This window comes from Mesocricetus auratus, unplaced genomic scaffold, assembly GCF_017639785.1.
Source record: "Mesocricetus auratus isolate SY011 unplaced genomic scaffold, BCM_Maur_2.0 Super-Scaffold_100004, whole genome shotgun sequence".
Lineage (NCBI taxonomy): Eukaryota > Metazoa > Chordata > Mammalia > Rodentia > Cricetidae > Mesocricetus > Mesocricetus auratus.
The window spans coordinates 93,235,551-93,249,320 of record NW_024429189.1 but is presented as its reverse complement, the minus strand read 5'-3'; the positions used below and the strand labels follow the sequence as shown (position 1 = coordinate 93,249,320).

General features: G+C 39.1%; 1 protein-coding gene across 9 annotated transcripts in view; it reads left to right on the top strand.

Moving 5' to 3' along the window:
• Window positions 1-13,770, top strand: part of Gabpb1 (GA binding protein transcription factor subunit beta 1) — a 49,348-nt gene that overhangs the window by 28,868 nt on the left and 6,710 nt on the right. For 6 of the 9 annotated variants that reach the window (XM_040746223.1, XM_040746228.1, XM_040746230.1 and 3 more), the window contains 2 exons: window positions 4,309-4,494; window positions 11,216-11,331. In XM_040746223.1, coding sequence (XP_040602157.1) covers window positions 4,309-4,494; window positions 11,216-11,331 — 302 coding nt within the window. Of the gene's footprint in view, window positions 1-4,308; window positions 4,495-11,215; window positions 11,351-13,770 lie in introns of all 9 variants that reach the window. The other 3 variants (XM_040746224.1, XM_040746226.1, XM_040746227.1) reach the window with 2 other exon arrangements.

Below are 13,770 nucleotides of genomic sequence, written 5' to 3'. Positions count from 1 at the left end.
CTCTCTGGAAATGTTGTCGAGTGTCCCATCTTGCCAGACCCGTGTTTACATGGGAAGCTGGGTGGGGATGGAGGTGGGGAGAAAGTCTAGATGTTCTTTTTTTTTTTTTTTTTTTTTTTTAAGAATATAAACCAGGCATAGTCTGTAATTCCAGCATCCCAGGCTGAGGCAGGAGGAAATCACAAGTTCTGTTTCAGCCTGGTCTACACAGTAAGATACTGTCTCAAGGAAACAAAAGACAAACCTAACAGAATAAAAGCATTAAAAAATACTACATTTTATTAAAAAGCAAACATGTGATTCACATAAAACATTTGCTTGCCCAATTTGGCTCTTGGGGTTTTTTTGTTTTGTCTTGTTTTTCCATTTGTGACTTTTGTTTAAATAGAGTAGATAAATATAAATTTGTATTTTTATAAATTCAACTTTGGCAGTCTTATATAAGAATATTAGAAAAATCTTAGTGACTGAATCAGTGTATGAAAATACTGTTAAAAGAGTTAGCTGTGCCTTGTCTGAGTAACATGGTGACACCCAACTGTAATATGAACATTCAGGAGGCAGAGGCATATGGATCTCTATGAGTTCCATCCAGGCCATCCAGGACTACATAGTGAAACCCTGACTCAAAGGGATAGGTGGGATACGGTAGTTTAGCTATGTTTAGATGATGACATGAAGTATTGACAGATAGTTGGTTCCAACATGATTTTATACTCTATGCTCTCCTCAAATTGCCTGTTGCAATAGATATTATGTAAATAAATTATTTTTCTTTAGTTTGGAAATTTTAGGAAAGTTTTAAAGTAGTCAGATGCCATAGTGCCTGCCAATAATCTCAGCTACTAAGAGCTGAGACAGAACGGCTACTTCAGAGCTGACCTGGATGAGTCTGTGCCTTATTTAAAAAAACGAAAAGACATGCAGTATCCCCCAAACCTTAAGAAATGTTATTTTAACTGTAAGAGTAAGGAATAGCCTTTAATTCATTTTCTTCAGATTTTAGTTAATAGTAATAATAATTGCATATTCTGTGGGTGAGATGCTGTGATGTTTTTACTTAGGGTGTCATTGAGTCTTTACCAGAAAGATTTAAGGTAGACATAAATGAATTTTCACTTGCAAAGAGAAAAATCTTATCCCTTTCTCCTTTTGTTTGGCTAATTAGTAGGGATAAACATATATGTGTTGTCCTACTTCTTGGCTGGTCTTAAGATTTTTCTGAATTACATCTGGCCATTAGCACCTACAGGCATCACCATTTTGACATGCTGCATTTTTAGCTTGTACTTAGATTTGCAGAAGCCATCAAAGACAGCTAGTTTCAGGGCTCTGGTAGCAGCATAGTGGGAGAAATGTGTTCATTGTGCGTGAGGCACTGGGTTTGATTTTCATCACCAATGAAAAGAAGGGGAGGAAAAAAACTAGAAAACTTTATTTCACTTGTGGTTTAAATTTAGATACTGTATTTCAATGCTCTAGTCATAATGAAGATTTGGGAGAGTTGGGGGAGGGGAGATATTAAGAGTGTGGATGAAGCAAAGGTTCAGGTGGGTGTGTCACTGAGATGTATACCAATTAAAGAAATACAGTCATGATTCAGTCGGCAGTTTTTACATTAATAGCTTGAATAAGATCGTTTGCGAACATGAGGGCCTGGGTTTGAGGCCTCAGCACCCAGATGAAAGCCAGGTATGGCTACATGCATCTGTAATCCCAGCAGAGATAGGTAGATCCCAACAGCTGGTGTGCCAGCTAAACTAGCAAAAGGGTGAACTTGTGTTCAGTGGGACACCCTGTTTTGCCCCAGTAAGGTGGACAGCTACAGAGGAAGACATCTGACAAGCCTGCCTTGGACTCTTGGGTGGCCTGCCTGCACACACATTCACCACACACATCCCACCCCCAATAGCTTTTCAAAAAGCCTGTACTTTGGAGCTCTAGCCTGTAGCCCTGCAACTTTTCTTTGCTTAGTTGTATTTTTCTTCGTGACCCAATTACATAATACCTTGATTAAGTATAAATCTATGATTTCCCTTCTTTTTGTACTTAAAATTTGTAATTGCTAGATGTGTTTGAAAGATATAAAGTGTCCAGTGATGATTGAAAATTCTGTTTTTCAAAGTGAATTTTATACTAGGAAACTTTTCTACATCATGTTTTGGTCTGTTCCAAAATAGGGTAATGAAACTTACCTAGTCTTAGGGAATAAGTTACTGGGTCATGTGAGTCTGTTTGGTTTTACTTTTTTTTGTTCTTAATTTCAGGTTACATTATAGGATTCTACCTTCAAAATGTTAAATTTTTCTGTAGTTTCTGTTGCATGTAAATATTTCTACATAAAAGTGTTCAGTCTTGGTAGTTTTTGAGGAATGTTTTCCTACAGACCTTATTTCAACTTATGGCATGGTAATTCAACCTCAAAGGCACAGTCATTGTTTGCCTCTCCTCATTACAGCCCTACTTTTATATTAGATCAATGAATATTTATGATATTACAGTTACTTTTTACTAAGCCAATTTGTACACACATGCATACACATTATATCAACAACCTTTTAAATTTTTAAGGTTTTTTTCTTACTTGTTCAAACATTTGGCTATTAGATTGCTCTCTAGGTTTGGGATGTGTACTTTGTCTTCTATAATTGTTTTCCTTTTAATTTTTTCATAAGTACTCTACCATCACACAACTTAAAAGAGCTTTTTAGATGAAAGGTAGGAACTATTATTTTAATGGAAGTCATTGCTAACAGTGCAAAGATAAAAGTTCTTGAGTTGAGCCTTGGTTGTGTGTGATCTCAGAAGTTTCTTACATATGCTGAAGCTTTTAAGTAATACTACTTGTAGTTAGTATCCAACCAGTGAGTCTTTCTTTTTCATATGGATATTTAAAAAAATCAAAGCAATAGTTAGTGCATTGGAAACTTTAATAATTACTCTGTTGAATATATTGCTATTGTGTGCTCTCTATTTTATTTTGTGACTGTTTTTCTGAAATTGCCTTACATGCTTGATAACAAAGCATAATTATTGCTTAGGGCAAACAAAATAATAAGAACACTCAAAACAAAAGTTCATTTGCATTTTGAGATATTCTGGGTTTGTTCTGTGACCCTTTGGCCAAATAACAGTCGCCGGCTTGAAGCCGGGCCTTTTTTCAGATACGGCTTGAAAACCAGCTATTGACAGATATATCTCTCACTTCATGCTAGTAGTCTTTGATATGATACTTTGGGGACATTTCAGTATCCTGATCACCAAAGCATTTCACCAGTACAGTTGGTACCTACTAGTGACACTTGCGTGAGTCAACTATTATCCTAACCATTTCTTAGTCTTCCTTTTTCCATGTTAGTTAGTTGTCATTCTTCTATCAAAAGCTTTCCCCTTTTTACTCCCTTTTAAATGTGTTATTACAAAGTTATAAAATGTTCACTCCAGTGAAATCATTGTTCAGTTCATAAGAGGAAGGCAGATAGATAGTACATGTGTTTTTCATTGCTTACAACTGTTTTTGTTACTTTTATCCATGCTTTACACATAGTTTTTAGTGACTTAATTGTGTTCCCATTGTATAATGACCACAGTTTATTTACTGCCAATGAGTATTTGGTTATTTCTAGTTTTACTTTATAGTTATCTCTCTAAAGCTGTTAGGAATGTCAGTGAGCATGCCTTTATGCACACATTTTTGGGGGTATCAGTGTAGGATTGCCTGTGGGAAAGGATTTTTGAAAATATTAACTTGTGATTTTTTTTAAACTTAGACGCAAGGCCAAAGGCAATGTTTTTAACTGTCAGAAATCTCTGTGCATTAGACATTATTATAGAGAATATTTTGGGGCTTGGCTATACAATAATTGAACCACACATTGCCATATAGTGCCAGCTCTGTTTCTGCAAGTGACCTTGCTCACTTGGTCCAAAAGGGACTCCCGTTTGTTCTACATATCCCTTGATACATAAATGTGTCTAGAGTATAATCATAAAGTTCTCATTTGAATTGTGTAATTTTATTAAGAAGCTATAACATTTGTTAATACTGTCAGTGATCTTATATTGTATGTGTAAAGAAGATACAGAGAAGTGAAAAAGAAGATTATTAAAATATAGTCATAAAAAGGTGGTTGGAACTCAGTTACAAATTTTGAGACTTGCAGTAAACTGTGTACTAGATGTGTTTATCACCATTGGTGATGACATTTAAAAACCATGTAAAACTTGTCCTGTCTGAAAGACACTGACAAAGAAAAGATGAATTTCTATTCATATTCAATGATTTTTTACTTTCTTTTTCCCCTCTAGTAGTGGCCACAGAAGAGGTGGTTACTGCAGAATCTGTGGATGGTGCAATTCAGCAAGTAGTTAGCTCAGGGGGTCAGCAAGTCATCACGATAGTTACAGATGGAATCCAGCTGGGAAACCTGCACTCCATTCCAACCAGTGGGATGGGCCAGCCCATCATTGTGACCATGCCTGATGGACAGCAAGGTTAGTACTAGATGTCTGTATGAAGTCTGTTTGCATTCAGTACCCAGGACAGTGTGTTTAAAAAGCACTTAATTTTACTCATAGCCTTTTACAATGGATATAAATCCCTGATTTTGTTTTCTTAGGCTGGTATCAAAATTAGCTTACTTTGAGTACTTGGTAGGTGGACTTAATCTCAAAATATTCTGTTTGAAATATGAACTTTAATTATTGCCACAAACAATACACAGATGATCCAGAATCAGCATTGGACAAGTTTTTAGACCATTTTATGCAATTCAGATATCACAAGAACTTAAAAAATATACCATGTAAGAAAAAACTACTAAAAGAATAAATTGAGGGTGCAGCCCAGATCACTGGTGGGTGTAGAGTTTGAAAAGTGTGGGGAGCTCTGGAAGTGTGGAGACACATCACGGGACTGATGTCTTCGTTTTCGGGACTGCAATCAGAACCAGCCCTTGGTCTAACCCTGAGTGGGGGAGTGTGGATGAGGAAGGCTAATTATCCAACGACGTTAAAGAAGAGATAGAGACAATGAGTTAACACTGAAGGCTACAGTTTACTGATGTATCATCTTAAGTAACCATCCAAAGGTGGGAGCAATGGCAGAAGACATCTATTATCATGTATAAAGGACTGATAGCATTATTTCCCTTAATCCTAAAGGCACTCCTTTGCTGCACCTACTCAAGCCCTGGCACCCCACACCAGCATGTCTCACTAGCCTTCAGGGTGGGTGTAGGCTCTCCTTGACCCAAGGCTATTGTTATTTAGAATAGTAACCATTCTCCACATAGGTCAGGTCATCCAGCAGCTATCAGCTGACATCTAATAGACAGTAGAAATTCTGGGCTCTCCAGAACTGTGGCCAGGTGGAATAGATTCCCAAAATATATGGGCCCTGACAGAGACAGAAATGCAAGAGGATGTTCCTGCTGTCAAGATGGCAGGGGTCTTGTCTGTAAGACCAGAGGACTGTACTACACCCAAGTCCAAGCCACAAAATGTTGAATAGAACTGGAGAGAATTGTGCTGGGTATGCACGTGTGAGCTATATTCTCTTTCCAGCCTAAAAGATGGAACTGTTGTTTTAAAAAGTGTTTGAGTACACAAATGAGCATCTTAGCCTAAGATGCTAACATAGTTAAACAGCCAAGATATGGTTGGTCACTGGTGGGTAATCAGTAAACTTGTTTTTGATTTAAGTGAATTTCAAAAAAAAAAAACCAAGAAGGAAATGTTGATCGTATTCCTAGTTTGAATTTAGAAAAGAAAGCACATAAAAATAAGCCTGAGGGGGCTGGAGAGATGGCTCAGCGGTTAAGAGCACTGCTTGCTCTTCCAAAGGTCCTGAGTTCAAATTCCAGCAACCACATGGTGGCTCACAACCATCTATAAAGAAATCTGGTTCCCTCTTCTGGCATGCAGACATACATGCAAGCAGAATACTGTGTACATAATAAATAAATAATTAAAAAAAAAAGCCTGAGGAATGAGCTAGGGAGGCATTTGCAAGCTTGGAATATACCAATTTGCTGATAACAAAGATGACTGTGGGGTGGTATTCTCTTGGTACAGCAGCTATGGAAACCATGACCCAGTGTCTTCTACCCACCAGCACAGAACCCCAGAAAGAATGCCTCAAAGCCAGAAGCATTTCTTGGAGAACATCAAAGCATTATGTACATGCTTCATGAAAGAGTTAGTATGAACATCAACAGACTTTGGTACAAGTTGTCTCATGAAGTGAATGTACCCATCAGAGTAGCTACAGGAGGGCAGACGAAACTCAAGCATCCTGTTTCTGGATTCATGGACACACACACACACACACACACACACACACACACACACACACACACACACACACACACACACACACACACAGAGCTTCTGAAGGGGATTCCTCCCTCCCTAGCTCTAGGACAACTTCCCAGAGAGGTCTTATACCTTATTCTCATCCTAGGACAGGCTGAGGATCTGCCATTGCATGTGAATCCTAGGGATGTTCCCAGAAGACATACCAGTATTGTCATCTTATGAGTCTCCTTGGGGCCTTGGTAGTGTGCTCTCTCAAGCAATAATGAGCTGATGGGGAGAATACTCGAAGGTTTGAATTGGGTGCTGTGATTCCGCATAATAAGGTCATGAAGAAAGCTGAAATAAGAAGTGTGACAGCACACTTTCACTGCCCTCCCCCCCAATCTCAAGACAGTGTGTCAATACTAACTATTAGCAGAGGGGGAGAAAGGGACATGTGGTCACCAGCTGTTTGATATGGTGGATGAACAGACACCACCTTGAAGTGTTCAGAAACCAGGGGCAATCTTTTAAGTGTGGCAAACTTATCACTTGCCACTTTGGCTTCTGTGGGAGGTTCTTCACCAAATTAGATGACTTGGCAATGATAGGGGGGGGAAAAGTCAAGTTATATTTCCTGTTAATAGCAAGAAGACTTCAAAGCTGTGGAACCACTTTTCTGTTTGCCTACAAAGTCTACTAGCATGGTGTGCTTACATTGTGGTCAGACTGCCCATATGGACAAGAGGATCACATGCTTGGTCACCAGCTACTTTCTGAGATATCCTTAGTTCCTCAGCCACAGCATCTGAATAGAGGGGAGATGTAGAATGAGGGCAGTGCTCAAGTGTGGTGTAAATGCTTCAGTTACAGGAAGCCCGGACTGTGAACAAGACCATCCCAAGCCAGATAGTGTAGAACTTCCTGAATAGTGTGTGGAAACTATGCCAGCAGGTTCACTAGGCATCAGAAGAATGTCTCAATGAGAAACAAGAGCGGTTAGCACGGTGTTCATTGAAAGAACTGGTTGACTAGTAGGTGACCATGCAGTCTGTTCCACACACCGAGACCCTTTGATCTTAGTGTGCTTGCTGGAAGGTGAGCACTCTGTCTGCACTGAGCTAGATTGTCCCCGTGATCTACATCTTCATCAAGAAAGTTGAGATTCTCTTGGGAGAGGGCTGGTGGATATCAGTACTATGCTGAAGTTACTGAAAGGAGCCATAGCAAGCCATCTATCTGTTCACCACCTTCCATGAGTCCAGGCAAGGCTTTGCCACACATATGGCTGGACCCTTGATGTAGCAAGTCTTCCGATTCACAGAGGGATCAGAGCAGTACCTGGAAAACTTTCTCCAGAAGCTAAAAATACACACTATAAACTGTTTCAAGGTAGAAGATAGACATTATTTTTTACTAGATTAGAGAGAAGAAGATATGAACAGTTGTTCTGTAGGCTTTTTATTCAATTGTAGAAGAACCACAAAGCCAAATCCTGCTAACATTGCTTTAAATGAAACAAAATGGCCTTTGTGGCTGTTGAACAAAATCTATGGATAAGAAAAGGTGGCAACCAGGCTACGTAAAATAGACTCCAAAGTATGTCAATGAGAAGAGAAAAGTATTTTGGAAGCTAAAAGTTCATGACAACAGAGGCGAAGAATTTGGAAACAAAACTGAATTTAGGTATGCATAGAGTGTAAATTATGTGGTTAATTGGTCATAGGAAAGTTCCCATTTCGGGTTTTATGGGGTCAGTTAATTCAACCATATCTCAGCTCAGTATTGTTAGTGCTTTAGAATTCACAGCCATTTGTCACTCAGTGGCATGTGTGCAGCAATCTGCTGATGCATGTCCATGCCTCTGACTTAGTGTGCGTCTCTCTAGAGTGGACTGCAGAAGCTGGGCACTTACACTGCCTGCCTCCCTTGATCAAATCCCAGCTAAGGCAGTTTTAAAGGAGAATAGATTAATGTTCTTGTTGGCTGTGTGGGTTTTGTTTTGTTGAGTCAGGTTCTCATATAGCTGACTCTGCCCTCAAACTTAGTGTGTAGCTAAGGCTGGCCCTGAATTCTCGATCTTCTGGAATGGGGGGGGGGGGCAACTGGGTGTGGGAGTCCTAGTATAAAACTGGAACTTTTTGTTAAAAAAAGCAAAAGGCCCAAAAGGTGACTTAGGGCTTATAGTAGGAATATGGTGGCAACATTTAAGAGCTTCACTGTGACATATCCTTCCCCTACTCTTTTTTTTTTCCCCCTTTTGGAAACCACAAAGATTTGCAAAGTAGAACAACTACATTTTTAGTGAAACCAAAAGACTGAAAACATAAAAGTTCCACATTTAAAGTGCTATCAGGCCAGGTACAGTGGCACATACCTTTAATAATCCCAGCACTCAGGCAGAGGCAGGTAGATCTCTGTGAGTTCGAGGCTAACTTGTTCTACATAGCAAGCTTCAAGCTAGTCAGTACTACACAGTGAAACCTTATGCCAAAAGAGGGTGGTTGAGGGTGGGGTGTGAACCTGGTGGGATGCATCTGTGACCTATCGTTTAGATGAGGGTAGGGAACAGACACGGGCATATGTATCCCTGAATCTCATTGACCAGCCAGCCTAGCAGTGTCACTAAGGTCTGCAGAGTGTCCTCTGGCCTTCACACACACATACACTCTCTGTCTTTCTCAAAATTTTTTCTTTTGAGACAGGGTCACTCTATGTAGCTCTGGCTGTCCTAGAACTCACTATGTAGCCAGATTGGCGTCATAGAGATCACCTGCCTCTTCCTCCCAGGTGCTGGAACTAAAGGCAAGTCCCACTACACCTGGCTGACACTAACACATTTTTTTAAAGTTTAAAGTAGAGAATGAATAAAGAAGACAAATGATGTCAGTCAGCAATTGAGTAACTTAAATAATAAACATTAATTTCTCATGGTTCTGAAAGTTGAGGTCCAACATCAAGTGTCAGCAGGTTTCTTTTTGGCTTATATATAGATGGGTGCCTTCTAGCTGTGCTTTTACACGAGAGACTTCACTTTGTAATCTGTCCTGTCTCTTAAAAGGACACAGAAACAGAACAACTCTTGTGACTTCATTTTACCTTGATTACATTTCAGGCCCTTCCCAACACAATCATATTCTAAATTACCAAAGGTTAGGATTTTTACATTCAGATCAGAGGGTAGGAGGGATGAGGTTTAATCCATGACAAAGATACTTTTTCTGTAACTAGCCAAATGGATTCTAAAGTCCATGTGATGGAGTAGAAAGAGGAGGAAGACTGAAAGAAAAATATGAAACTTTTAAAGCCTCCATAACTTAAAATGTATAACATACACTGTATATGTCCAATGATACAGGATTTCTCCATTCTTGAGTTGTTATAAACATAATGTGATATGAATAAAATGAAATAACACACTCTTGGCAGCATATATCTAATGTAAATACTTGTGTGAGTGTGTACCTACATATATTTATGTATACTACATGCAAGCAGTGCCTATGGAGGCCAGAAAAAAGGTGTCAGATCCCTTGGAATTGTGGTTACAGCCAGTTGTGAGCTGCCATGTGGGTGCTGGGAACTGAACCTTAGGTCTCCTGGAAGAACAGCCAGTGCTTTTAACTGCTAAGCCATCTCTCTGGCCCCATTTCTAATTTCTTAAATTACTGTAAATGGTACTAAATTAATATTAGCTCTACTATTTTTAAATTTGTTGATGACAATTTTTAATGTTTTGACAAAGTTTTGAAAAGCATTTACCTTTATTTACTTGTTGGGAGGAGAATGTGTGTACCATAGCACACATATGGAAGTCAGCACAGATTGAGAGTGAACATTCTTTTCTTTCAACATGTGGATCCCAGCCATTGAATTCAGGTTTCAGGCTTGGTGGCAAGTACTTTTACCTGTAGAGCCATAATGCTAGCCATGCTTTGGCAATAAACAAACAAATAAAATTTATTTATTTTTGAGGCAGGGTCTCACTATGTAGATCAGGCTGTCTCTGAACTCACCAGATCTACCTACCTTTGCCTCCTAAGTGCCCCACCATGCCCCACTTTGACAAAACGTTTCAACTGACTTAGAAAACACCTGTAATTTTTCCCATGACTTAAAAAGTAAATTTCTTTTCTTCCTGTCTATCTGTTAGGCAGGGTATGTACCTTCTGTATTCTCATGTTTTTATGAAAACATCAAAAATGTTTGATTTTGCTTTTTGTTTTTGTTTTTTTTTTCCCTTTGGTTTTTCAAGACAGGGTTTCTCTATTAACAGCTCTGGTTGTCCTGGAACTCTCTTGGTAGACCAAGCTGGCCTCAAACTCACAGAAATTCACCTGCCTCTGCCTTCCAAATGCTGGGACCAAAGTCATGTGCTACCACTGCATGGTGTGAGAACATCAAAAATGTAAATAGGGAAGCAGTTATGAACAATGTTTACAGTTGTGTGCATTCAGAGTACTAGCAGGCATTAGAAAGCTCTGTGTCGAGAAAAAGATACTCTAAATGGAGTTAGTAAAACAGATGCAGAGTGATGTATGTGTGTTTGAATGAATGTACTTATGTATACTTCCCATGCATATTTGTTTTACATGAATTACTTATTCTAAGAATAATGCACAAGAAACTTGTAAAAAGTAATTACGTTAGCAGGAGCCTGAGACCTCTTAAAATATGCATCTTTAATATTGACCTTTCAGCAGTATGAATGAGTATATTATGTATAAGATTGCCACCAGTAGCCACTTCAGTAAGGGGGCTTCAGTGAGAATGTAGAGGTGACCAGTAGGGACATCTTCATACAAGAACAGTGTTGGGAAATGACAGAGGCTGCTTTGCTTGCTGCAGGCAGGTAACAGTATAAAAACTTTATCTCTTTGTCTGGGGTGACGTAACGTGTACATCTTTTTCATTTTAGTACTGACAGTACCAGCAACAGACATTGCTGAAGAAACTGTCATCAGTGAAGAGCCACCAGCTAAGAGGCAGTGTGTGGAAATAATCGAGAACCGGGTGGAATCTGCAGAAATTGAAGTAAGGAGCCTTTTACCCGGTGTGTTTTGCTGCAATCATCCAAAATGAATTGTTTCTTTTTTATCACTATCATTATCATTATTATTTGTCATTTATATTTATTACTGGCCATGTTTTGATAAGGAAAGAAAGTGAATAGTGTCATCATTTTGTTTTAACTTTTTGGTCTCATGCATATGGCAAGCCCTCAATAAATAAATATTGAATGAATGAATGAGCGAATTTGTTTGTAACAAAGTTTATTATGCTGGTAACATTTGGATTGTCTTTGGTTCTTGTTAAAATTACATATTCTTCAAGTCACTAAAGGACGATATTCTTTTAGACTGAAAATTCCTATCTTTCAAGAATGCTTCACCCTGATTGGCCTGGAAATCCCCTTACCGAAAGTTGATGGTTGCTAAACAGATTATGTTTGTAAGTGTGAAAGATAACTGATTATTTTACTAGCATGTCCTTTGAGGAGATTGAGTTCATTTAGACTACTGATAACATCTAGCCTTTTTCCTCTCCCAAACTCATTTGTTGGTGTAACAAATCATAATCTCTTAAATTTTTCTTACATGACTACAAATAAAATTCCATCTATCAAATGTATAATGTCTCACACAAAACATGATTCTTCCATAACCTTGAAAAGCAAATGCAATAGAAAGAGCTTTGAACTGGAAACTGCTCAAATTCTTGACCTGTCAGCTTTGAGTCTGGGTCTTATTTTCTCCCGAATTGGAATGTTGATGAATATTACTTCATTTTGGGGTTTTCATGAGAATGGGTAAAAATGGATAGAGTCAGCACCCCCTTTATCTTCACTGCATCTGATGTGTCTAAAGTTGATGATTGTTTAGCTGTTCTTGTCAAAGGCTCTGGTTATCACGGGGGGGGGGGGGTTGTTTTGTTTGGTAAATGAATGGCAACACAATCTTATTAAAGACAGCTAGAGTATATTCTCATGTATTTAAACAGCAGGCAGGTACATGGGCATAATCACAAGTATTGAACTGAACAGAGTCTAGTTATGAATAGAGTCTGTCTTAAAAGCACACACACATACACAACACACACAAAAGAATCTGGCTAGTGGTTTAATTTTAAGTTTTAGCTATTGAATATGATGTCTTATTTCCCAAAATTTAAAGTGACATCTATAGGACAGTTCTGATTTACAAACTAAAAACTTACTTTACTAAACAGTATCTTATTTCTTTCCTCACTTTTGTGTGTGTGTGATATATGTATGTGTGCATGCATGTGAAGGCCAGAGGTTGATTTTGGATGTCTCAGTCACTTTCTTCCTTGTTTTTATTTTTTCTTTTTAAAAATTAACTTTATTTTATGTGCATGAATATTTTGCTTGTATGTACGTATGCGCACCATGTGTGTTCCTGGTGTCTGCAGAGGCTAGGGTCATTGGAACCCTGAAACTGTGAGCCACCATGTGAGTACTGGGAACAGAACCCAAGTCTTCTGCAAGAGCAGCCAATGCACTTAACCTGACATTCATCTCCCCAACCTTCCACCTTGCGTTTTTGAGACAGGGTCCCTCGCTGAGCCTAGAGCTCACCAGTTCAGCTAGACTGGGATATGGGTTGAGGGGAGCAGCAAGCCTCATGGGTCCTCCTGTCTCTGCCTCCTCAGCACCTGTGATTACAAGTGTGCACCAGGCCCAGCTTTTTTTTTTTTTTTTTTCCCTGGAGACAGGGTTTCTCTGTGGCTTTGGAGGCTGGCCTGGAACTAGCTCTTGTAGACCAGGCTGGTCTCGAACTCACAGAGATCTGCCTGCCTCTGCCTCCCGAGTGTTGGGATTAAAGGAGTGTGCCACCAGCACTTGGCTCCATGCCCAGCTTTTTGCATGGGTCCTAGAGATCCAAACTCAGGTTCTCATTGTTGCACAGCAAACACATTACGGGCTGAGCATCTCCTCACTGCTAAGGTTCTCTTTATTATCCTTTTCTGATTGTTAGATGGTCTCTTTGGAGCACAGAAAGTGAAAAAAAAGTATTACTTTGTTTCTGTTATATAATAAAGCATTTAAATTAGTTGAATGCCATTAAATGTAAGTTTATTTAACTATTTACTTATTTGGTTTTTTGAGACAGGGTTTCTCTGTGTAGTCCTAGCTGTCCTGGAACTCACTCCATAGACTAGGCTAGCCTTGAACTCACAGAGATCCACCTGCTTCTGCTTCTCAAGTGATGGGATTAAAGGTAGGCACCACCACCACCACCAGCTAACAGTTTTTTTAAACAATAGTGATTTTAGCCAATGGCTTTATTTATTAATGACTGGCATGCCTGTTTCCTTCCAAGTCCAGCCTGGTTCCTTTTCTAGTCTTCCAGAGATAAGAGGATGTAATTCCAGGTAAACAAGAGAGTAGGAATTAAGGTGCACTAATTAAGTGGAACCAAGAAGTAAGCTTTAAAGAGATTGGGCTTAATT